This window comes from Arvicola amphibius, chromosome 4, assembly GCF_903992535.2.
Source record: "Arvicola amphibius chromosome 4, mArvAmp1.2, whole genome shotgun sequence".
Taxonomy (NCBI): Eukaryota; Metazoa; Chordata; class Mammalia; order Rodentia; family Cricetidae; genus Arvicola; species Arvicola amphibius.
Genome location: NC_052050.1, coordinates 5,778,563 through 5,803,115, shown reverse-complemented (window position 1 = coordinate 5,803,115; position 24,553 = coordinate 5,778,563). Strand labels below are relative to the sequence as shown.

Sequence of the window (24,553 nt, the reverse complement as noted above, 5' to 3'; positions counted from 1 at the left end):
TCTAACTCTCCAGTGTGGCCATGACAAGTGTGATTCTTTTCTGGGGCTCAAACTCAGGACCCCTCGACGCTTATGTAGTGAGCACGTCACCTGCTGTTTCGGCTTACACATTTGCTTTTATTTATTTACTGTGCATGCATGTGCTTCTGCTCGTGTTTGTGCTCCATGTACCAGGACACGCAGTGAGAGGTCAGGGGACAATTTGTATGAGTCAGTTTTGTCTTCTACCATGTGTGTTCCAGGAATTGAATCCAGGTCTGAAGGCTTGGTGGCAAGCCCCTTACAGGCAGAGCCACCTTGCCTGCCCCTATTCCCAGACCTTGAAGGCTGAGAATTCATAGGAACCTCTGGTGGCTGAGGCATGAAAAAGGGAGCCGTGCATGCCACAAACATTTATTGAGCACCTACTATGTGCCAGGTAGTTCTTGAGAATGGAAAGGAAGGGCTGGGGCAGACTGGAGTTGTCCCAGCTGAAGTTCTCCTCCCCAAACAAGCCCTGCAAGGGGCCGGGGACCCCTGCCTTGAAAAGTGGAAGGTCTAGTTATACAAGGCAGAGACCTCTGGAAGTGGGGCAGTTGGCAGTGTGGGGGTCTCTGAGGCTGGCGCCTTCTTCTCTCAGGAACTATGGGCAAGGCCACTCCAGGATGAGACAGGCCCGCCTCACCTCCTCTTCAGTACGGATATGCATGATTTCTTGAGGGGCCCAATCTGCAGGTGGGCGTCCACACTCTCCAGGAAGAAGGCAGGCTTGAGCCTGTGGTTGAAGAGCCCTGAAAAGTGGCTGTCCAGGCGACACTGGAAAGGGTCAATGGGGGAGGCCGGGGCACCACTGCGGCGTGGCCTAGAGGCTTTAAGCCTCCGAAGAAGGCTCAGTTTTCCGTCCCGAACGGCATAGAAGGCCAGGGCGTGGTCCGCATACTCCAGGCAGACCCCAACCGTAGATGAAAAAGCGTGAGGTAGTGGGGCCTCCAGCCCGTAGAACCAGACGGAGAAGCCACGCCCATTCCATTGCAGGCAGCACGAGAGTGCGTTTCGGCCCAGGCGGCCCCGGTCATAGGGCTCTTGCGGAGAGAAGCCCTCAGCTATGACACCCACACTGACCCATCCTTCGATGATCTCTACCTCCCAGTAGTAGGTGCCCCGGTCCAGGGCCCCCTCTCCTAGCACCTGCTCACAGTGTGTGAAGCGGGTGGGCGACTCCGGGTAGTTGATGGGACATAATACCCTCTTGACACCCTTGGTTCCGAACAGCTGCAGGAACTTGTCTGCCGTGTCGCTGTCCAGGTCCACGATGTAGGCGACTGGACCCCACGGATGGGAGAGAGACACAGGTCACAGCCAGGCTCTGATGAGACAGGTCCCCTGCAGGGACCCACCTTCCCCAAACACAGCCTCGTCCCTTCTTTAGGACCCGTAAGATCCAGCACTAATGGGGACCACCCGCGGAGATGACCTTGCTCACGCCAGAGATTAAGGAGAGGGGCTTCCCGAGCTTTGTGTTCCGGAAGCCTAGCAGCTAACCGAGGCGCTTTGGTAGCGGCGAGCCGGCTACTTACACTTGAGGAAATAGTCCCTGGAGGCCTCACTCTCCACCAGGTTGGTGCTGTCAGGGTCCTGGGACTCCACATCGGCTGTATAGAAAGGAGCGGTGTGGAAGCCATCTCTTTTGGTACCCGTGACTGGCTGCTCGGCTACCCTCGGTAGTGCCCACCCCCACCTGCGGTTGTAATTCCCTTCACCCTGCCTCCCAAAGCCCCCTGCTACGTGGTAACAGACACGCCCATATGGGACTGTGTTCTCACGCACGTGTGTTGCTTGATTCCCCCCCCACACACCTCCTTGCATGCAAGGCCTCTCTGAAGTTCGTGGGGAGCTAGAAGAATCCCTTCCGCCCCCTATGTGTGTGTGGTGGGTGACTTCAGTTCCTGGCAGGGTTATGGCCCCTCCCCCAGTGCCAGCCACTTTCCCTCCTCCATTCCCGGATGGACACCAGATATGGGAGCCCACACGGTATATCTGGGGGAAGGGTGTGGGTCATCTCGGAGGGGCACCCACCTTCTGAGCCATGTTTCTGCAGCTCGTTCTCATCGCTGTCCAGCCCCCGCAGCTGCTCCCACTGGCTGGCACAGGCTGAGACCAGGATGTCTCTCAATGTTCTGACCACTTGGGAGGACTTGGTGAAGTTGAGTTCCCTGGGGGGCCCAGGGCCAGGGCTGCACCCCTCCTCCAGGGCCAGCCGTAGTGCTAGGAGTTCCTGTACCAGACAAACGCCCACTAAGGCTCAGTTTGCCATAGTTTCTCCCAGCCGGGGAAAGGTAGCAACTGTCTTGGAAGGCCAGGTACCCATCGCCTCTGCCATCATTTCTCAAGCCCCACCCCCATCACTTGGATTCCCCCTGTGGCTCAGGAGCTGCCCTCACCTGAAGAAAGCTGACTGAGTCAGCTTCTGGAACCTGACCGAGGTTGTGACGAGCCCGGCTCAGGCGGTTGCGCTGTTCCTCCTGTCTATGCAGGTCACCCTGGGAGCGGCCCAACATCGTGGCCTCTCCCTCCTCGATGAACCCCAGCACCTTGGTCTGGAAACTCTGTAGCGTGGCTGTGGCCTCGGCAAACATCTGGCTCACCCTCTCCCGCTCTGCCAAGGCCGCACTCTGCAGGATTGGAGAGTGGAGGCAAAGACCCAACCTGGCTTCAGATTCCTTCCCTGACTGTGTGTGCCCACCGAGTCCTATTGGGAGGGCCAGTCCAAGCTCTGGATTTGAGCCGTGTCTCAGGAAACGAGGTGTTCCTGCTTAGTAGAGATGAGCAGTTCCTAATCAGGGTGGTACATGCTAAAAGTTCATGTACAATTCCAGGGGCCTGCTGATTCAGGGGTGCCCATGAGGATTAGCGTGGGGTCTGACCTTGATGAGGGCCACGGTTCGGCGGGTCTGAGCAATGCTGGCGCCCAGTTCATCCATGCGGTCCTCCACAGCACTCAGGACTTTGGACTGCTCGGCCTGTGGATGGGGCTTTGTGAGCCTGGTGTCTAATGTCAAAATATGCCCAGTTTACCCCTGGTTCAGGTTGGTGTCATTACCAAATGCCTGGCAAGGAAGCAGGCTGTGTGCCTCTTACTACCTGTTGATCAGAGAAGCCAGTATAGGGCTATCTAAGGTTCTCGATTTATTTGGAATTTTTCCCCCCTGGTGGGGTAGAGGCAAAGAGTGAGAGGGTAGGTTTGGGGTGTGACTGAACTAGAGGGGAGCACTGGGGATTAGTTTCAAAGGAGCCTGAAAAATGGGGATTCCGGGCAAATCCCTTGGGCCTTATGAGTCACAGCTCCAGGCCGGAGAGACGGAAAATCCCAGAGCTAGAGGCGCCAAGACCGGGATGGAGGCCAAAGGAAACTGGGGGTGGGAGGTGGTGGGACACATGCTCCCGAAGGCCCCAGAACACTCGGACAGAGAAGTTCTGTGTGACCAGCCCAACCTCCGTCTTGCTCCTGGTGCCTGCCACACCCATCCACAGTGGCTGACTCAGTCCAGGACAAATCTGAATGGGGACCAGCAAGAAGAGCTCCATCAGCCATGGGGCCACGCCCGCAGGCAGCCGCTCCTGGTCCCCACCGGCTCCAAGGGCCTAACCCAGATACCTCTGGCTTTACACCTACACTGACCCAGCTACACACACACACACACACACACACACACCCTCCGTTTCAGATCTTTGCCACTCTTTCATCTGCTCAGCGGTCCCTTCCATCCACACCAGCCCCAGAGAACGACACTGTAGACCGGAAGGGGTTGCAAAGATCCTCAAGTTAGAGGAGGAAATTAAGGCAGCGCCTGTTGAGTCAGAGAGATGAAACCCACGTAAAGGTGGGAACCAACTCCGCAAAGATGTTTTCTTAATCTCCACATACACACCCACAAAAATAATAAAACGAACAAAAGTCACAGACCGCCGGGAGCGGGGGGACTAAATGGCTCTCCTGCCCCGCCTGTCACCCATCTCCACGTGCCCGTTCAAGGCGCCCACGCCCCACCTCCTGAAGCGCGCGCTCCTGCTCCAGCGGCACCAGCTCGTGGCCGCGATGCTCCTGAGCGGCACAGGCCTCGCACAGGCACACTCTCTCCACGCGGCAGTAGCGCTCCAGCGGGCGCAGGTGGCGAGGGCACAGGCTCTCCTCCAGCCGGCGCAGCGGCGGCACCAGGCGGTGGCCGCGCAGCGCAGGGCTGCGTTCGTGCGGGGCCAGATGCTCAGAGCAAAAGGAGGCGAGGCAGGAGAGGCAGGAGAATTCGGCGGGCAGGGCAGCGCCCTCGGGGCACGCGTCGCAGCGCACCGGCTCTTCGGCCGGCCAGGGCTCGGGCGCGCAGGGAGCCGATGGCTCCGGAGCCGCAGGGGGTGCGCTGGGCGCGGAGGGCTCGGGCGTCGCGCCCCGGGCGGGGCCTGAAGCCGGGGTGGACATGGGTCCTGGGCCCAAGCCCTGGCGGAGCTGCAGCAGCTCAGACAACGTGTGGTTCTTGCGGAGCTGCAGGCCGTCGGGGAAAGGCTCCTGGCACAGTGGGCAGCGGGCCGGACCTCCGGAACTACTGGTGCTGCCCGCACTCCGGTGCGGCCAGAGCGCAACCAGGCAGGCGAGGCAGAAGTTGTGGCCGCAGGGCAGTGTCACCGGCTCCCGGAGCGGTTCCAGGCAGATGGGGCAGCTGAAAGGCCCGCTGCCGTCCATGGCTCCGCAGCTGCCTGGGCACCGCCTGTGCTGTTCCCGCCTGGGAGGGACCTGGGACGGTTCGCGCCCGGCACCGCCCCCTAGGACCAAGGCCAAAGGTCCAGCCCCTTCCAACGCCTCCGCAGTTCTGCCCGCCCCTACGGGGCAGCAGATGCGGGACCGGGCAGCCTTCCAGGGGCACACGACCCTCTTGAGCCCTCCACTCCGCGTGGGCGGAGCGTGAAAAGGAGAGGACGAGGACGGAGGATGTGAGCGGATGCGTGAGGAAGAGGCTGGGAGAGAATCTCATCCACTGTCCCTCACCTTGGTGAGCCCGGTGCCTCGGGAGAGGTGGGCAGGCTCAGCCATGTCGCCGGTACCTTTGCCCTCTACACCCCCGCCCCCCAGGTGCAGTTAGCAAAGTTCCCGAGCTGCTGACATATAGAGAAAAATCACTGCTGGTGTGTGTGTGTGTGTTTGCCCCCCTTAGCGACTCTATTTACCCCTGCTAGGGAACTTGGTCTTGTCTAGAGCTGAAATGGGAAGCTGACATCACGGACAAATCCCTTGTCTGAGGAATTTACTTCCGTTCATGCACACTCGCGGGTGCCTGTAGTTCCTAAAGGAGGCAGTGGTTAGGACTTGCCCAACTATGCATTTAGAATGGTGCCTCTAATTGTAAGGATTTGTGTTTGTTTTGAGACTTAGTCTCTATATGTAGCCTATGTTGGCCTAGAACTCTTCATCCTCCTGCCGCAGCCTTCTGAGCGCTGGGATCACAGGCTTATGCCATACATTTGGCTTCTTGTGTTGTTTTTGAGACAGGGTCACTTTTTTGCAGGGGGAGCTTGTTTTTTTCTAGACAGTTTCTTATCCTTAGTTGCCCTGGAACTAGCTCTGTAGACCAATCTGACATTGAACTCACAGAGATCCACCTGCCTCTGCCTCCCCAGTGCTGGAATTAAAGTCATGTGCCACCACCACCTGGCTGACAGGGTCTTTCTTTTTGTTTGTTATTTTTCTAGACAGGGTTTCTCTGTAGCTTTGGAGCCTGTCCTGGAACTAGCTCTTGTAGAGCAGGCTGGCCTCGAACTCACAGAGATCTGCCTGTCTCCCAAGTGCTGGGATTAAAGTCATGTGCCACCACCCCCTGGCTTAGCCTAGAATTTTTTTTTTAAAGATTTATTTATTTATTAAATATACAGTGTTCTGCTTGCATGTATACTTGCAGGCCAGAAGAGGGCACCAGATCTCATTACAGATGGTTGTGAGCCACCATGTGGTTGCTGGGAATCGAACTCAGGACCTCTGGAAGAGCAGTCAGTGCTCTTAACCTCTGAGCCATCTCTCCAGCCCTAGCCTAGAATTTTTTTATGTTGGCCCTAACCTTCTGATCCTCATGCCTCCACTTCTCCAGACTTCAGGTGTGTGCCTACATGCCTGGGCAAACTGACATTGTGAATGATACTTTAATAATGTTAAGTTTTATAATACATAGAATTCAAGTTGTCAAAGTAATAATGATAATAAAGTTATATATTTTATTTACATATTATATGTAATTTTATTATCATTATTATTCTTAAAAAGAGTGGAGCCTCATGCTGGGGAGACAGCTGCTCAGCTGGTAAAATGCTGAGCAATGTGAGGACCCGAGTTAGAATCCAGGGCCCATATTAAAGGCAAAAAAAGAAAAGAATGAAAAAAAAAGTGGAATAATGTCGTTATAACCATAAACAAAAAATAGCATCGTTATAACCCTAAACAAAAAATAAGCATCCATGCTGATCTTCAGCTGATATATCAGCAGTGCCCGTACTGATAGTAACTGGATAAAAGAATAAGTAGGGGGCTAGTAGATACCTTTCCATTTCAGAAGAACCCCAAATAATTTCAGTAGGCTCTCCAAAATGAGATCCTACTCCTTACCTGTACTCTAAGCACAATGGCTTTTTCTTCCTCTTCCTCTTCCTTCCCTCCCCACTCCTGGAACTCTCCACGTAGACTTGGCTGGCCTTGAATTTCAAAATCCGCCTGCCTTTGCTTCCCAAGAGATGGGATTAAAGCATGGGCCACCACTGTCTGCTGTGGAATATTACTTTAACTATGTAACCATGTGTTACATTTGTTTATGCTGCATTTGCTTCGTTAGGCAAAGATACCTTGCCTGCCTCAGGCACCTGATTGGTCTAATGAAAAGCTGAACAGTCAGTAGCTAGGCAGTAGAAGGATGGGTGTGTCTGGTGGGCAGAGAGAATAAGGAGGAGGAGGAATCTAGGCTTGGGAGAGGAGAGAATGAGGGAGAAAGAGAGGAAGATGCCGGGGCCATCCAGCCAGCTGCCCCCACCAGCCAACCAGACACAGGAGGACATACAGAAGGAAAGAAAAGCCCGAGGCAAAGCATAGATGAAGAGAAACAGGTTAAGTTATAGAGCTGGTGGGACAGGCATAGGCTAAGGCCAAGGATTCATAACTAATATTAAGTCTCTGTGTTTTTCTTTGGGAGCCAGTAGGTGGCCCAAAAGAAAGCCTGCTGCAACTACTTGGGTAGCACAATGGCTTCTAAAGGCAAGAAAGGAGCACTTTCAGTGGGTCAGTCTAACACACCTTACCCAGGCAATCCTGGTCAGTACCAGCCGTGGCCAGTGACACCACCACACGGTGATGATGGGATGGGATGGGATATGAGCTTTCTTGCCCAAGACACATGGCCTCCCAAGGGCTGCCATTACATTTGTGCACCACCTGGCTAAAGACATTCATTTGGGGGCTGCAGAGATGGCGCATCAGTTAAGAGCAGTTGCTAGCTTGGCTGAGGACTCAGGTTCAGTTCATGGCGTCCGCCTCATTGGGCTCACAAACATCTCTAATTCCAGGTTCAGGGCATCCAACACCCTCTTCCGGTCTCTGAGGGCACATGGTGCACACAAGGACATGCAGGCAAACACTCAGACACATAAAATAAATATTAACGATTTTTTTCTTGTTTTGTTTTTCTGAGACAGGGTTTCTCTGTATAGCTTGGAAGCCTGTCCTAGAACTCGCTCTGTAGATCAGGCTGGCCTTGAATTCACAGAGATCCGCCTACTTCCTGATCTGCCTCCTGGGTGCTGGGATTAAAGGGGTGTGCCACCACTGCCCAGCTAACGTATCTTTAAAATAAATAAATTCCTCTTTATATAAGGATACAAGAAATCGGGTTAGGGTCCACCCTCCTCCAGCATGCTCTCATTCAAACCTGATTACAAATGAGAAGACCCTGTTTCCAAATAGTGTTCCAGCCACAAGCTTGAGGATTAGGACCTGGACATGTTATTAATGGAGGAGCATATATGACCCATAATGGTGCACACAGCAGGGCCAGCGGTGGTCATTCAGGTCTCTCCTGTGTCCCCATCTCTCCCTATATTCTAGGGCCCCACTCCTAGGACCGTCTCAGTGGCTCACTGCTGCCACCCTCCCCCCAGTTCCTCCTCGCCCACTCCTCTAGCCAGACCGGTATCGTTGCTTCTGTTTCCCCAGCTTTATCTGTGCTTAGAGATGGGAAAATTTCCCTCAGTCTCTCGGATCAGGCTGGAAATTTTTAGTTAGTACTTAAGTCAGGAGCCAAAGGGGAAACATAAACAAAACAGCGCGCGCGCGTGCACACACACACACACACACACACACACACACACACACAGACACACACGTCCCCAGTTTGTGTGCTGTTTTTCGGTGCTGGAGCTTGAATCCAGTTCTTTGTGCGTGTTAGGCAAGCACTTTAACCACTGAGTTACACCCAGTGCTGGCCATGTCCACGTCAACGTGACACAGGCTGGAGTCATTTGGGAAGAGGGAGCCTCAGCTGAGAAAAAACGCCTCCACAGGATTGGCCTGTAGGCAAGTCTGCCATGCATTTTCTTAATTGGTGATTGACGGAGGAGGGCCCAGCCCACTGTGGTGGTGTCACCCCTAGGAAGGTGGTCTTGGGGGGCTATGAGAGAGGGGCTGAGCAAGTCATGGGGAGCAAGCCAGTGAGCAGCACCCTCCCGTGGCCTCTGCACCAGCTCCTGCCCTGACTTCTCTGGATGACAGACTGTGAGCTGTAAGAAGAAGCAAACCTCAAGCTACTGATGGCTCTGGAGTCCAATTACAGCAACAGAAACCTAAGACCTGTCCCAGAGTCTGAATCCCCACAGAAAAAGACAGGCTTGATGAACATCCCTGAAATCCCAGAGTGGTGGAGGCAAGAGGTCCTGGAAGGTTGCTAGTCATTCAGTCTAGCCAATAGGTGAGATTTAGATTCCATGAGAGACCTGCCCTAAACAGTAAGGAGGAGGGGCTGGATAGACAGCTTAGTAGTTAAGAGCACTGGCTGCTCTTCCAGAGAACCCAGGGTTCAATTCCCTGCACCCACGTGATGGCTCACCACTGTCTGTAACTCCGGTTCCAAGGGATCTGGTGCCCCCGTCTGGCCTCTGTAGGCACTGCACATACATGGTGAACAAATATATCCAGGGAAACACCCATACACACAAAATAAAAACAAATAAATATAAATGCTTAAAATAATGAGGAGAGAGTACTGGAGGAAAGAATCTGACCTCCACACGCACACAGACTCACCTCACCCCCTGAAAAATGTTGGCAGGGACAGCACACACCTTTAATCCCAGCACTGGGCTGCAGAGACAGGAGGATCTCTGAGTTCAAGGCCAGCCTGGCCTACAGCGTGAGTTCCAGGACAGCCATGGCTACACAGGGAAACCCTATCTCAAAAACAAAACAATAAAGTGTGCAGTCTAGTGCTGACATGATCAAAAATGTTTAGCACCCGGCAGATAGAGGCAGGAGGATCAAGGATTTAAAGCTAACCTCAGCTACATAGTGAATTTCTGGCTAGCCTAGTCTACATGAAAGACTGTCTCAAAAAAGCAAAAAATATCCAAATATAAAGTGTATAGTCTAGCCAGTGTGGCGGTACTTGCCTGTAATCCTAGCATGTGAGAGGTCAGGATGGGAGGTTCAGTTCAGGACCAGCTTATAGAGAAACCCTGCTTCAAAACAGGGGAAAAGAGGGGGCTGGAGAGATGGCTCAGAGGTTAAGAGCATTGCCTGCTCTTCCAAAGGTCCTGAGTTCAATTCCCAGCAACCATATGGTGGCTCACAACCATCTGTAATGGGGTCTGGTGCTCTCTTCTGGCCTGCAAGTATACATGTAGACAGAATATTGTATCCATAATAAATAAATAAATAAATATTTAAAAAAAAAAAAAAACAGGGGAAAAGAATATACAGTTTTGCTTTGTTTTTTAAAAATCAGAGGCAGGCAGATCTCTGTGAGTTCGAGGCCAGCCTGGTCTACAAGAGCTAGTTCCAGGATAGGCTCCAAAGCTACAGAGAAACCCTGTCTTGAAAAACCAAAACAAATAAATAAATAAAAATTAAAAAAAACAGTAGGTTCTTTCTCTGAAGTTACCTTGGGCAATGTTATATGGTGAGCTGTATCCCTGACTTCTTCTACCCAGTGGGTGACAGGGACACCACCTAGTCATTATAGTCAAAATTGTCCTCAGACACTGCTCAGTCCCCACAGAAGGCTGAGTCTCTTCCCTGCAGACGGCTGTTCATGTTTCCCTCTAGCTGGTACAGGAAGCTATCCATGGTCTGCCCGTCTCAGAAAAAGGCAGGTCTCTGTCCCCTCGGTCCTCATTGTATATACAGGACTTCACCCTTCAGAGCCTGTATGGATCCTTCCTCTGGACCTGGACTCTCAAAGCTTCACTGATGATTCGTGGGCTGTGAGAATACAGGGAAGAACTAGGGAGGGAGCCCATCCCTGGGGAAGTAAGCCCAGTGTGGACAGTCCCTCAGAAACCAGGGCTGCTGGGGCCGAGTGAGGCCGCGTGCGCCAAGGACAGCTGCCCTGTATTTGTGGAGGCTGGGAGACTGGGCTGGGGGAGGGGAGGGCTCTTTCCAAATCTGCCAACTGATGAGATTACATTGTTCTCACTCAGAGGAAGGAGGATGAGGTCTCTCTGCATTCCCCTTTAAAGATTTGTTACTCATGTTATCGTTTTAATTTAAATTCTTTATAATTTTTAAAGTTGGTTTTCTTTTATTCGTATTTTGTGTGTATGACGTTTCTCCTGCCTGCATACATGTCTGACATCATGCGTATGACGGGTGCCCGCGGAGGTCAGAGGAGGGTCATGGATCCGCTGGAACTGGAGTTTCAGCCAGTGGTCAGCTGAAGAGGGCAACAAGGCCGTGTGCACACAGATGAGCCCTGGAGAAGCCGGAAAAGGCAAACACAGCTCACCTCTTCCATGGACTGAGTGCAGCTGCTCTTCCCGGAACTTCAGGAACGGTATCATCACCTTATAACCTGGTGACCCTTTGCTGCCTGGTGAGACAGGCATGCCGCAGCCCCAGAATTTTCTTAACTCACACCCACCAAATCTTGAGCATTGCCTTTAGACCATAAACCCTCTTTTTCTTTCTTTCTTTCTTTCTTTCTTTCTTTCTTCCTTTCTTTCTTTCTTCCTCTCTTCCCTTCCCTCCTCCTCCTCTTCTTCCTCCTCCTCTTCTTCCTCCTCCTCCTCTTCCTCCTCCTCCTCTTCCTCCTCCTCCTCTTCCTCCTCCTCCTCTTTTTTTTTTCCAAGACAGTTTCTCTTTGTAATAGCTTCAGCCATTCTGGAACTCACTCTGTAAAACAGGCTGGCCTCAACTCAGAGATCCCCCTACCTCTGCCTCACCACCACCTAACTTGAACATTATTTCTAAGTCAATAAGAAACCATCTTATGGATGAACCCATGTGTACTTTGTCAAGAACCTCAATGTAAACACAACTTAGGCTTTATTGTACTCATGGGGCTGAGTTGTTACCTGAATACTTTTTCCAAAATGGTGCTGTACTTAAATATGTCCAAAGTAAAATGATGTGAGCCAGACTCTAGAAGACTTGGTCCAGCACCGATCACAATAAAATCGGGCTGAGCTGAGTTTCGGTCTTGTCTCTTCGTGGGTCCTTTCCTCCCTGCCTGCAGAGATTCACCACAGTCACCTCCCATGTGGGTGCCGGGAATTGAACCCGGGTCCTGTGAAAGAGCAGCCAGTGCTCTTAACCACTGAGCCATCTCTACAACCCCAAGAGGTTCTTCTTTTTCTTTTCGTTTTCATTTTAATTATGTATGTGTGTGTATCTGTGCACATGAGCGCCGACGCACCAGGGGTGTTGGATCCCCTGGAAAAGAACTGGTACGCTGGGAGAGCAGGAAGCGAGTTGAATGGTGAGCCACTGTCTAGCCTCCATTATTAGTCCTTTAGGTATATGTGTCCGTGCGAGTATATACTGCGTGCATGTGGGTCCTCTGTTCCCCAGGAGCTAGAATTACAGGTGGTTGTGAGCCACTGGCTGTGGGTGCTGTCATTCAAAGGGCTCCCCACTCACAGTCGTTCCCAAAAGTCCCGCCTCCTAACGCCATCCACTCAAGGGTTGGAATTTTAGACGATGGATCCCGAAGGGACATACACACTCCAGTTGTGAAATGCCCCCTTAGGAAGGGAACAGGCGCTAGAAAGAGAAGCACAATGATGTCTGGGGACTCCTGGACGAGGCTGGCGATGGCAGAAGTGGCACCTGAGCTTGGGTGATCCCGAGCCGCTAGGATCCAGGCGGAAGGAGACCTGGTGGGAAAAGGCCTTCTGGACAGAAGGAGCGTGTTGTGTGGGAGGCAGCCTGGGTGGACCCTGCTTGGCAGGAAAGCTGATAATGAGTTCCATACGTTGGTCTCCGCTGGAGCTCTTGATCATGACCAGGGCGCGCTTGCCAAGCCCCAGGCGTGGCTGGGAGGGCGAGCCACAGCACCACCCTGCTCCGAAGTTTGGTGGCCAGGCTGTTTGAGTTTGCACAGACGGCAGACACACCTGGTTCTGAAGGGGAGAAGGTGTTTTAGGTTGAGATGGTTCCTCAAAGATGTGTTTAAATGGTCCCTCTGTCCTCTATATACCAGTTCTCTGTCCTCTTTGCTCCCCTAGAAAGAAAGCATGGAGATATGATTGGTCAATGTTGGCATGTTTTAATTTTTAAATTTTTACGTTTAAAAATTTTAAAGTGTGTGTGTGTGTGTTTCGTGTTTTTCCACCATGGAGTCCAAGGATTGAACTCAGGTGATGAGAACTTGCGTGGTGAGAACTTCCCCACATTGAAGCATCTTCAATTATTAAACATAGTTTATAGCTGGGCATGGTGGTACAGCCTTTAATTCCAGCACGCAGGAGACAGAGGCATGTCGATCTCTGTGAGTTCGAGGCCAACGTGGTCTACAAAGTGAGTTCCAGAACAAGCTCCAAAGCTGTAGAGAAATCCTGTCTCGAAAAACAAAACAATAAGAACAAAAATATTTTAAAAACTTTAGGGCCTGGGGAGATGGTTTAGCAGTTAAGAGGACTGACTGCTCTTGGGTTTTGTTGTTGTTGTTTGCCTACAAGATTTATTTATTATGTATACAGTGTTCTGTCTGCATGTATGTCTATAGACCAGAAGAGGGCGCCAGATCTCATTACGGTTGCTTGAGAGCCACCATGTGGTTGCTGGGAATTGAACTCAGGACCTCTGGAAGAGCAGCCAGTGCTCTCAACCACTGAGCCATCTCTCCAGCCACAGCTGGGATTAATTAAATAACTTAACGGTATTGCAAATCATTGGCACATTAGCGGACAATGAAAACAGCGCTCATCTGGAAATGACATTGAACTCTCAGAGGTTGTCCAGTTCTTATGTATTTTGTTTCTGTAGGGAGGGCTGGTCATGACAGTGTACGTCTGTAAACGCTGCACGGAGGAAGTGCAGGTAGGAACAGTAGCCCAAATCATCCCTGGAAAAAAGAAAGTAGCAAGTGATCTCGGTATGCTAGTGCACACATTTAATCCCAGCGTTTGGGAGGCAGAGGCAGACGGGTCTCTGCCAGTTCAAGGCCAGCCTGGTGTCCACATCGAGTTTCAGATCAACCAGGGCCACACAGTGAGTTCCTGTCCCCACATTCTCTCTCCCCCCCCAAAATAACAATTATTAGGCATGTAGCCCAGCGGTGGTCATAGTTATGACACCCGAGTCCGAGGCAATTGTGTTTATTTACTTTTTTTTTTAATATTTATTTATTTATTTATTTAGTATACAATATTCTGTCTGTGTGTATGCCTGCACGCCAGAAGAGGGCACCAGACCCCATTAGAGATGGTTGTGAGCCACCATGTGGTTGCTGGGAATCGAACTCAGGACCTTTGGAAGAGCAGGCAATGAATGCTCTTAACCTCTGAGCCATCTCTCCAGCCCCCTGTGTTTATTTACTTAAAGATGGGCTCTCACTGTGTTGCCCAGGCTGGTCTGGAAATAACGGGTTTAGGCGATCTCCTGCCTTAGCCTTTTCAGTAGCTGAGTGTATAGAGGCTTGTAAGCACCGTCCAGAATGGTGGTTGCAGCTTTTGTTTAGGGTTTCTGGTTTTGAGACAGTGTCTCACTATGTAGCTATGTAGACCAGGCTCACATCAAACTCATCGAGAGTTCTATGCTTTCTGCTTTCTGAGTGCTGGGATTAAAGGTATATGCCACTATGCCCGGCTTGGTGATGACGCCTCTTACAGGATTTTTGATCACACTCTGTGAAGATGTGTCTCTGTCCTTCCTTGCCCGCCTAAGGTACCTTCTGATTGGTTTAATAAACACCTGAATGACCGGTGGCGTAGTGGTGTTAGGATACTTCCCTGTGACGGTACAGGGAAGGCTCCCCTCTGGTCCAGAGTCAGTCCTGGGCCACCATGGAGCGGAAGATGAGTGACAGGCTGCGTGCCAGCCTCCCGGGGATAATGATGAGACGCTGACACCAATCCTGCATCTATCAGTGCCTTCTGGGAACGGTGGAGTTCAGCAGCTACCCGCCACGCAAGAGCATCAAATATGTCAAGGCCTTATATGTTATCTGCTGAGGATTCCAGGCGGAATGAGGGTGAAGGGGGTGAAGAGGGTGAAAGGGGTCACAGTTCACCGGAGCATGGTGCGAGGTGCTCCTCCCCACTGTATCATCAGCCTCCGTCTATCCGTCGACCAGGCAGAATGATTGACGCGGGATCCCACATGATGTCCTTAGGGAGTCCAGCTTCAAGGCCTGATGTCCGCTCATGTGAAAACAGCGGAAAAGCTTATACCAAGTGCTCTCACCTCGTGAGTCGTCAGCGCAAACACACAGGTGAGAAGCCCTGCACGTGGAAGGCTGTATGTGGCTTTCTTCCACTCTAATGAGCTTGGATGACATAGACAGATCCGCACCAGAGACCGACCACATAAATGCTCAGAGTGTGGCTGACAGTTCCTGAGTTCCGACCATCCCCACGCAACACCAAAACACTCATCAGCGCATGCCAGACCTCCCGACACCTCAGGCCAACAGCGAGAGAATAGGAGGGATGGGAACTCTGGGAAGAATCTGAGACTCGGGGAATTCTCCAGCAAGAGAAAGGGGAAGTCAGATGTAGAGTACAGAGGAGAGGTAACAAGCTACATGGCAGAACGTGGATTAATATAAACCGGGCAATTTAAGTGTTAAGAAGTTAGTTGCCTAAGCTGAGGCCAAGGTTTCAAACTTAATTATAAGCCTCCATGTCATTATTCAGGAGCTGGCTGTCCAAAGAAAGTCGGACCACAGGCATCTGAGAGGCCATTTCCATAGACATTGTTTTCTAATGTCAGAAGTCTTTCGAAATGATTTTTGGCATTAATGGCACAAAGTTATTTCAGAGTGATGCAAGAATGTGAAGAATGTGCCCACAGCTGCCTCTAACACCATCCTTGCGAGGACCCTGTCCAGAAGGGAGGCAAAGGGAAACCTGGTAGGTAGGTTACAAATCTCACGGCCAACCCTGCAGGGGAGGTAGAACAAGCACAGCCTGAATAACCGTAAAGCTTCTAGGAACGTGGCTGCAGTCGTATTGCTTCGGAAACAACAGCAACAATGAAACCTGGCAGGTCTGGTGGCTCACAGTTCATGCCTGTAATCCCAACACTTGGGAGGCTAAGCCAGAGGATTGCCAGTCACCCTACTGAGTTCAGCCTGGAGACGCTGCAACTTCCAGACCAGTCTGGGCTATAGAATAAGACTCTGTCTCAACCCCTCGCACCACTAAATAGTCAAACAGAAACAAAAACACAGGCCAGAAGCAGTCTAGCCATGCTGGGTGGGTGGGACATGTCTTTGATTGCAGTACTGAGAGGTAGAGGCAGGAGGATGCTTGGACTGCAGTGAGTTTGAAGCCATACTGGGCTTCATAGGGAGTTCCTGTCAGCTAGGTTACATAGCTGATGTGGGATTCCCCTCTGTGTGTTGTAAATACCATTGGTTAAAAAATGAACTGTCTTGGGCCTGTGCAGGGAATAGAGGTAGGTGGAGAAAACTAAACTGAATGCTGGGAGAAAGGAGGCAGAGTTAGAGAGAAGCCATGTAGCCCCGCCTGAGACAGACGCTGGAACTTTACCCAGTAAACCACAGCTACGTGGTGATACACAGATTACTAGAAATGGGTTAAATTAATATGTAAGAGCTAGCCAATAAAAATCTAGAGCTAGGTGTTGGAGAAATGGCTCAGAGGTTAAGAGCACTGGCTGCTCTTCCAGAGGTCCTGAGTTTAATTCCCAGCAACCACATGGTGGCTCAAAACCATCTGTACTGAGATCTGGTGCCCTCCTCTGGTGTGCGGGCATACATTGAGGCAGAATGTTGTATACATAATAAATAAAATCTTTAAAAAAAAAAAGAATCTAGAGCTAATGGGCCAAGCAGTGCTTTAAATAATACAGTTTCTGCGTGATTATTTCGGGGCTGAGCAGTCGGGAACCAAGTGGCCTGCTGCCACACATAGCAAGGCTGTCTCTGACCTGGAGAGATAGCTCAGTGGTTAGGAGCACTTGCTGCTCTTGCAGAGGACCCAGCACCCACATGGAGGCTCTCAAAGGTTTGTAACTCCAGTTCCAGGAGATCTGATGCTCTCTTCTGGCCTCCTCAGACATTGCTCACAATACATGAAGGCAAAATACACACATAAAGATTTTTAGAGAAAAATGCTTTATAGTGATATTTTATTTGTGTTTTAATAAATAAAACTTGCCTAAAGATAGAAAGGACAAAGTTATACCATTAGAAGTCAGGCAGTGGTGTCACAGACCTTTAATCCCAGGATTTGGGAGACAAAGGCAGCCGGATCTCTGTGAGTTCAAGGCCATCCGGGGCTACACAAGATCAATGCTGAAACAAATCCAGGTGGTGGTGGCTCACACCTTTACTCCCAGTCCTAGGGAGTCACACACCTTCAATCCCAGGACTAGAGGGAATATAAAATGGGAGAGAAAGTTTTAGTCTGCTTAGTCTGTGGTCACCCTGCCTTGGTAGAGGTAAGACTTCTCTAGAGGCTTGGCTGCTTTGCTTTTCTGGGTTTTGGGAGGAGCCGCTGATGGTGGGCTTTCGGAGAGGGCAGGGTTTGGAACAGGAGTGAGTCCGAGTTCCCAGTCAAACATCTGGGCGGGATTTGGAATGGGGCCCAAGCTGAAGATTCCCAACAAAAAGAATTTCTATAATTTTTTTATTGTACAAAGTTTACCCATGCATATAAAACAGATAAATGCTTAAGAGATTACAAGAGAGAAGAAGAAGTTACAAGAGTGGGCATCCTTGTAAACACCACCAAGATCCGAACACAGGGCATCTCAGGTTAAGAAATTATACTAGGCTGGGGATGCTGTCAGTGAGAGAGGGAGGAATCCTTTTTGTTGTTGTTGTTGTTGTTGTTGTTTGTTCTTTGAGTCAGGGTTTCTGTGTGTAGCCCCGACTGTCCTGGAACTCACTCTGTAGACCAGGCTGGCCACTCACAGAAATCCACCGGCCTCAGCATCATGAGTGCTGGGATTAAAGGTGTGAGCCATCACCACCCAGCCAAGGGATGAGTTCTTGTCTAGCATTCAACACACTCCAGGTTCTAGCCCCAGTACACATACACGAAAAATTCTACTTCCAGAAATGTGAGCAAAAAATAAAAAATCCAAGGACCCTCATGGAAGCATGTTCTGGGAGAGCTGGCCGCTCACATCCACAGCACCGAAGCCCATCACCACATCTACTCTCCACAACCTGCGCTTAGTCTCCACCTGGTGGAACCCTTTGGGAAGGACTAGGAGGTGTGGCCTTGTTGGAGGAAGTGTGTCACTGGGGGTGGGCTTTTTTTTTCAAATATTTATTTATTTATTATGCATACAATATTCTGTCTGTGTGTATGTCTGCAGGCTAGAAGAGGACAGCAGACCTCATTTACAGAGGGTTGTGAGCCACCATGTGGTTGCCAGGAATTGAACTCAGGACCTTTGGAAAAGCAGGCAATGCTCTTAACCACTGAGCCATGTCTCCAGCCCCTGGGGGTTGGCTTTGAGGCTTCAAAAGCCCACGGCAGGCTCAGTCTCTCTCTGCCTGGTACCTGTGGATCAGGATGTAAAACTCCCAGCTATGGCTCTAGCACTAAGCCTGTCTGCTTCCTGCCATGGAGCCATCTTCTAAAACGGTGAGCAAGCCCCCAGTTAATGCTTTCTTTAATCAAACTTGCCTTGATCATGGTGTCTCTTCACAGCAATAGAACAATGACCGAGACAGATGTCTAAATGCCAAGAATTTGGCTTTTGCTTGGGGCTGGAGCTTCCTATTTAATTTCTTTCCAGCCCCTGTCCCCTTCAAAGAGAGTAAAAAGTAAACTTTTATTTAGGGGTTCCCCTCCCATCTCTCTCCTCTGAGTCAAAAGAGGCCAACAGCTATTCCTTTTAGAATGGTGACCTGCAGTCTCCAGGTCAGAGGCTGAGCTACTGCTGGGCACACAGGCATGGCGGCACCTGTCTGTGCCTCCCTCAGGTGAGGGCTGAGGCCTCTTCGTGGGGCCCGGGAGGGAGCTTGGCTTCCGGCTGATGGCACAGAGTCAGGGTCCTCCCCTCAAGGAGCCAGAAGACGGGGAAGAGGGGCTGGCTGAAAAGTGCGTGGAAGGTGTGAAGCAGCTGTGTCTGTGGTTCGAGGCTGTAGAACTTGAGGCAGCCGGAGGTCAAGTTCAAATCTACGCCCAGGAGATGCCCAGGCACCCCGTGTAGACGCTGGACCTTGCCGTTGTGCCAGGCCTGGATGCTGTCCTCCAGGATGCAGAGGCCCCAGGAGCAAGGGCCACGGCCGATGTTGTCCGTGTGGGTCCCCTCCTTTCTGCGTGGTAGTTTGGGGTAGGTGATGCCCAGTGTCACAGAGTGGTCGGAGGTGTGCACCTCCCAGTAGTGCTGTCCCGTCTGGAAACTCTGGGTGCACTGTACCTGCCAGAGCTCGAAGCTGCCTGGTCTGGCTGGTCCCTGGGCCTGGTAATGGTGTGTCACCTTCTTGTCCTTGTGGGACAAGCACAGGTACTGGTTGGCAGTGTCCGGGTCAAAGGTCAGATTGCGGTAATCTATTGGGAAGAGATGAACATAGTGGTGACAGTGTCATTTCCCCCGAGTGGAGCACAGGGGGCGACTGTGGCTTCATTCACAGAGAGTTCAAATGTCTACCGTGTTGTGGACAGAGCACCAGTGAACTGCTCATTGCTGCCTCTGAGCTGGAATCTTCCACACGCCCCCTTTAACAAGAGGGGAAACTGAGGCTCAGAGAGTTAAGTTCACATCGTATTAAGTGGAAGAAATGTGATGGACCCTAGGTCCCCGTGATGAGTAGCTGCCCTTTCCTGCTCTGCTGGCTCGGTGGATGTGGAGGAGGGCTTATAACCCGCAACAGGCGTGCAGAGGTGCGGCTTGGCCCTGGAAGGACCACGGTCGGGACAGTCAGAGCAGGCCCCTCACCCCATACACTCACAGGCATATGCACACATGTACATACTCTCGCATGCACGCAAAGGTGTACACACGCGCGTGGACACGACACAGACATTGGGTCTCCTTACTCTGCCAGAGTTTCTTCCTCAGCGGGCACACTGTGCTGGGGACTGGTGGCGGGGGACCAAAGGCCTCTAAAGAACAAAGTAGAATTAGGGGAGTGGGTAGGGACAATCCCTGACTCCCCCCGTCTACCCACTGGGGGAGGGTAGGACCTAGGGGGCAAGGAGAAGCCAGCCTTACCCACAGGACCAGCATGGGCAGCGCTGGCAGCCACCCTGGGGGGCTTCTCTTCAAGGAGGAGCTCACACAGTGGGCTAAGCAATTCGTTCACGTTGTTCAGTTGCTGCACTTCATCCCACTGCGGAGCCATCAGTGGCTCAAGGGACTCTCCGGGCTCAGAGAGCTGCTGCAACTCCTAAACCCCAGAGACAGTGTCAGCGAGTGGGCGCAAGGTGTGTAAGCAAGGCCCTAGCCCTGTCCCGAGGTTTGGTACCTGGAAGAACACACAGTCATCTGCTTGCTCCAGGAGATCCTGCACCCTGTGGTCGTACTGAGACAGGGCCTCCAGGTGGCCAGCTAGCCACTGTATCTCGTTCAGAGCCTGGCCCAGTGCCTGCTCCTTGGCTGCCTCTATGTTCCTCAATGTCAAGTCCCGCTGCTTCTTCAATGCCTGTAACAGGTTGCTGAATCTGCCGGAGACCAGCGAGGCCAGGGTGCAGGCTGAACTCTGTGTGAGCACAGGAGGAACCTCAGGGTGGCCAGTCTCGGCACTATGGCAAGGCAGGCCAGGTCCTCAGTCACCCACTGGCCTGAAGGGTGGGATGGACGGGGGAATCAGTCAGGGCCCTCAGAACCTTCTCCCCACTGGGGCCTGTCTTCTAGTCTACTTCCCATTCCCTGCCCCTGGGTGGTGTTTTCGAGGCAGCTCAAGGACCATGGCAGGGCCCAGCACGAGGACTTGGCCAAGTACCTCGATCTGGCTCCTTTGCTGCTGCAGCTCCTGAAGCTGGCTCTCTGCCTCAGTGACCTGTTGCCGGGTAACCTCCACTCTAGCATTCAGCTGGTCCTGCGGCACCCAATCAGAGGGCAAGCATTAAAAGAGGGCTGGGTCACGCCACCACCACCATCTGCATGGATACTAGGCGCTCTGCCATGCCACACATGGTCAGAGTCCCAGGGAGGCCTGCACAGGGACCTTTCTCTGCAAGGCACAGGATGGTTTGTGACGGATGTGGATATCCTGAGTTGAAGACCCGACTTTCGGACCCACATCCCACCCCTCATCCCGGGCAAGGAATGAGAGCAGTAACTCCGGCCAGCAGAATCTGGAGCAGGAAGGGAGACGATGGGAGTTGTCTCGGTAGTGATGGGTTCAGCGTATAAGAGCCCAAAGGGAAGACAGGGCCCCGATAATTTGGTTGAGTTCCGTCGTCCTTGGGGCCTGAAATGTGCTGTCCCAGGAGCTGAGAATACCAGGCTGGGGCTCATACCTGGCCAGGAGTCGGTCGGTTTCACTCCCTCCTGCTTTCGCTCCTTCCACACCTTCTCATTACTGCCTTGGGACAAGGTCTCACTGTGTAGCCCTGGCTGGCCTGGAACTTGCTGTGTAGACCAAGTTGATCTTGGACTCGCAGAGATCTGCCTACTTCTGCCTCTAGCATGTTGGAATGAAAAGCATGCGCCACCACCATGCCAGGTAATCGTGTGAGTGTGTCTGTGTTTTCAAGACAGGGTTTCTCTGTAGCTTTGGAGCCTGTCCTGGAACTTTCTGTAGACCAGGCTGGCCTTGAACTCACAGAGCCTGCCTCTGCCTCCCGAGTGCCGTGATTAAAGGCGTGAGCCACCACTGCCCGGCTCCAGCTAATTTATTTCTATTTTTTAAAAAATCTTACAAATAAAGACTTTTATGTGAAGTTGGTGCAAGCATAAACAAATGCTCGAACGCTGAAGCGCACATGTGATGGTCAGAGGACAACCCTGGGGGCTCAGTCCTTGCCTTCTACCTTGAGGCAGGATCTCTTCACTGCACACGCCAGGCTAGTTGGCCCTTGAACTTCCTATACCTCACGTCCTCTCTCGTCTCAAGCACAATTCTGTTCCTGGGAGCATGAGTCACCTGACCGAAGCATCCTCCTTGCTGTGGGTTTCTAACCTCCCTGCAGACTTTTGGGCCCAGCTTGGTTGCTTATACTCGTCAGGAGCAGCTGAGTCTCATCCTTGCTGTCGGGGGCTTCGGCAGCTCCAGGGTTCACTCCCCCAACCCTCTGAAAGTCCCTTTCTTTCTTTCCAAAGCCGCACGCTCCCCTGACCCCGTCACCAGCATCAGAATGGCTTCCCAAGCACTCCCCTCTTTGCTCACTGCGCAGTCCTAACCAGCCACCTGCCCTTCCTTCCTGTCCGCCAGGCTTCTCAGTCACCCTTCTCCTTGTTGTCCATGCGCCGTCCTCCTGCGACGCTACAGAACACACCACTCTCCTCTGTCCCATCCCCGGCAACTTCAGCCTCACACTCTGGGCTGAGACGGCTGTGAGCAAGGGTACAAACCACAACCATAGGGCCGGTTTCATCACCAGCCCTCTATCCAAACCTCTCAGCAGCACGGAGCACCTAGAGACAGCGTTCTCCCTCCTGCAACCCACTGTGCCCTGCCCACTGTCTCTGTAGTCTGTCAGGGTATAGCTGCAGGCAGGCTGTCCCTTGCCCAGCAGGTCTCTACTCCTTCCAACTATAATGACTTCCAACTTTCTCCTCACTGCCCGACTCCCCTCCCAGCTCTCAGCTCATGCCGTCACCTGTCTGGCCCCCACACTTGTGTGTCCCACTGCATCTGCACTTTCTAGCCTTGCCCTCCCTCAGATCTCACCTCTTATGTCCCCAAATCTGATGGTATCATTGCCTTGTCTCAAGCTTGCTATACCCCTAGAGGAAGCTCCCCGCTGTCACTACCCTGCCCATCATGGTCTGGTTCCCCATGACATGGCGATCATCAGGGACCTGCCTATCTCCTCAGATCTTGGGCTAGCCTCTTCCCAGTGCCCATCCCCACAGCCTCTTTTTTTCTGTCTGGCACTTCCTCTCCCCTGATTTTTTTTTTTAATTTAATTTTACTTTTTTAGACAGGGTTGGAGCCTGTCCTGGAACTAGCTCTTGTTGACCAGGCTGCCCTCGAACTCACAGAGATCCACCTGCCTCTGCCTCCTGAGTGCTGGGATTAAAGGCATGTGCCACCACTGCCCAGCTCGCTCTTCTCTTAAGCAGGGTGGGTGGCCCTGCTGTCTCTATAGAAGGAAACATTCAGGTTTTGCTGGGACACTATCTAACCCTGGAGTAGATCCTAAGTCTCTGAGGGGCAGAAAGCCCCCCTTCCATACTGTGCAGTGTTTGTACACTTACTGAATGCTGACCAAAGTAGCAAATGGGGCTGCCAGCCCTGGCCTAACACTCTGGAGGGCTGGGTGTCACATTTAGGTGCACAGGCCCTCTGGTTTCTTCTGGGAACCGGCAGCCTCCTGCTGCAGCCCCAGTCTCTGGTCACGAATAGTCCCCGCCTTCCAAAAGGCCCCATCCCGCACCTCGCGCATGCGGCGCTCCACGTCCAGCAGCGCCCGCTCGTGGTGACGGCACTCGTGCACTGTGCAAGCACTGCACACGCAGAGGCCCTCGGTGCGACAGAAGAACTCGAGCGACCTCCCGTGGCGCGGGCAGCGTGCGCTGTGGCCGGCGCCGGTCTCCTGGCCCGGGATGGCGGTGGCCGGCGCCGGCAGCACGGGAGGCAGCGCCTTCAGCAAGTTGCTCAGCGTCACGTTGCGGCACAGCTTGGTGCCCTCCGGGAAGGGCTGGCGACACACGGGGCATAACTTCTCGCAGCAGCGCCAGGAGTCCTGGATGCAGGCCCCGCAGAAGCTGTGCCCGCAAGGCAGCGTCACCGGGTTCCGGTAGCGACTCAGGCAGATGGAGCAAGTCACCTGGTCCTCCTCCAGCAGCAGAGCCGCCATGGCGGAAGCGGGCCAAAGGGCGCAGACCTCTTAAAAGGGCTGAGACAGCCGCGGGAGAGCGAAGGACAGCCCAGGAAGACACGACAGCGCGCCAGACATTACGGGAACTGCCCTCCGGAGGCCTAGAACGTTCCTTGGCAGGGATCCAAGTCACCCTTGCCCGCCTTCTGACGCACTGGGAGCTGGGGTGCGGCTCCCACGTGTCCCACCCTGGCACCATGTTTCTTCTCTCGCTCCTCCTGAGGATCCGATCTTACTTTCAGGGGACCCCACTAGGAACCCCACTAGGCCCAGGACAGTCATTGAGATACCACCTCTGGGGGCCTTTTCCTGGCCAGTAAATTAAAGTCTGAGTGAGGGTCGTAAGGACTTGGTAAATGAGTGAGGGTCGTAACACTTGGTAAATGCTCCTGACCCTGGACCGTGTTTTTGTTTTGTTTTTTGCTGGAGCAGGATTTTAGGCACTGGGATATACCCCTTCTCTGGGAAATGTGTAATTTTAGTTTTTAAAATAATGATATGGAAATTTCTGGTCACCTTTTTTCAGAGACCCGTATTTTTTTTTGGGAGGGGGGAGGTTCAAGGTAGGCTTTCTGTGCAGTCCTGGAACTCTGTAGCGTGCACCACCATGCCAATTTGAGACTGTTTTGATGAGGTCTCACTATTGCAGCCCCTAGTGGCCTCTGAAGTCTTTCCCTAGCCACCTGAGCAAACACCTAAGCCTCCTCAGAGGCTTCTCCAGCAACCCAATCTTTGGCTGGGTGAGTTCCTGGTCTCTCAGCTGTTTTTGCACTCCATTTCACAGGGTGACTACCATTTCTCTACAGCTGAGCAGAGGGGACGCTAGGCCTTCTCCTTTAGAGCCGGAGAGACATCTAGCCATACTAGCTGTTCGAGGCCTTTGCTGGAGCTGTTGCTAGGTATGACAGGGAGGACCCCAGCCCAGGGG

At 52.4% G+C, this 24,553-nt stretch overlaps 2 protein-coding genes across 2 annotated transcripts; both read right to left on the bottom strand.

The window, feature by feature from the left end:
* Positions 1-381: 381 nt before the first annotated feature.
* Positions 382-4,722, bottom strand: Trim47 (tripartite motif containing 47). The gene is made up of 6 exons (XM_038327341.1): positions 4,028-4,722; positions 2,904-2,999; positions 2,421-2,651; positions 2,056-2,254; positions 1,557-1,631; positions 382-1,301 (listed from the first exon to the last, which is right to left on the bottom strand). The coding sequence occupies exons 1-6, from the start codon at positions 4,709-4,711 to the stop codon at positions 661-663; spliced, it is 1,926 nt and encodes a 641-aa protein (XP_038183269.1). The 5' UTR covers positions 4,712-4,722; the 3' UTR covers positions 382-660.
* Positions 4,723-18,367: 13,645 nt separating this feature from the next.
* On the bottom strand, positions 18,368-23,739 carry Trim65 (tripartite motif containing 65). Its single transcript, XM_038326550.1, has 6 exons — positions 23,182-23,739; positions 20,580-20,675; positions 20,103-20,336; positions 19,850-20,024; positions 19,675-19,740; positions 18,368-19,185 (listed from the first exon to the last, which is right to left on the bottom strand). The coding sequence occupies exons 1-6, from the start codon at positions 23,602-23,604 to the stop codon at positions 18,611-18,613; spliced, it is 1,569 nt and encodes a 522-aa protein (XP_038182478.1). The 5' UTR covers positions 23,605-23,739; the 3' UTR covers positions 18,368-18,610.
* Between the last annotated feature and the right edge of the window lie 814 nt (positions 23,740-24,553).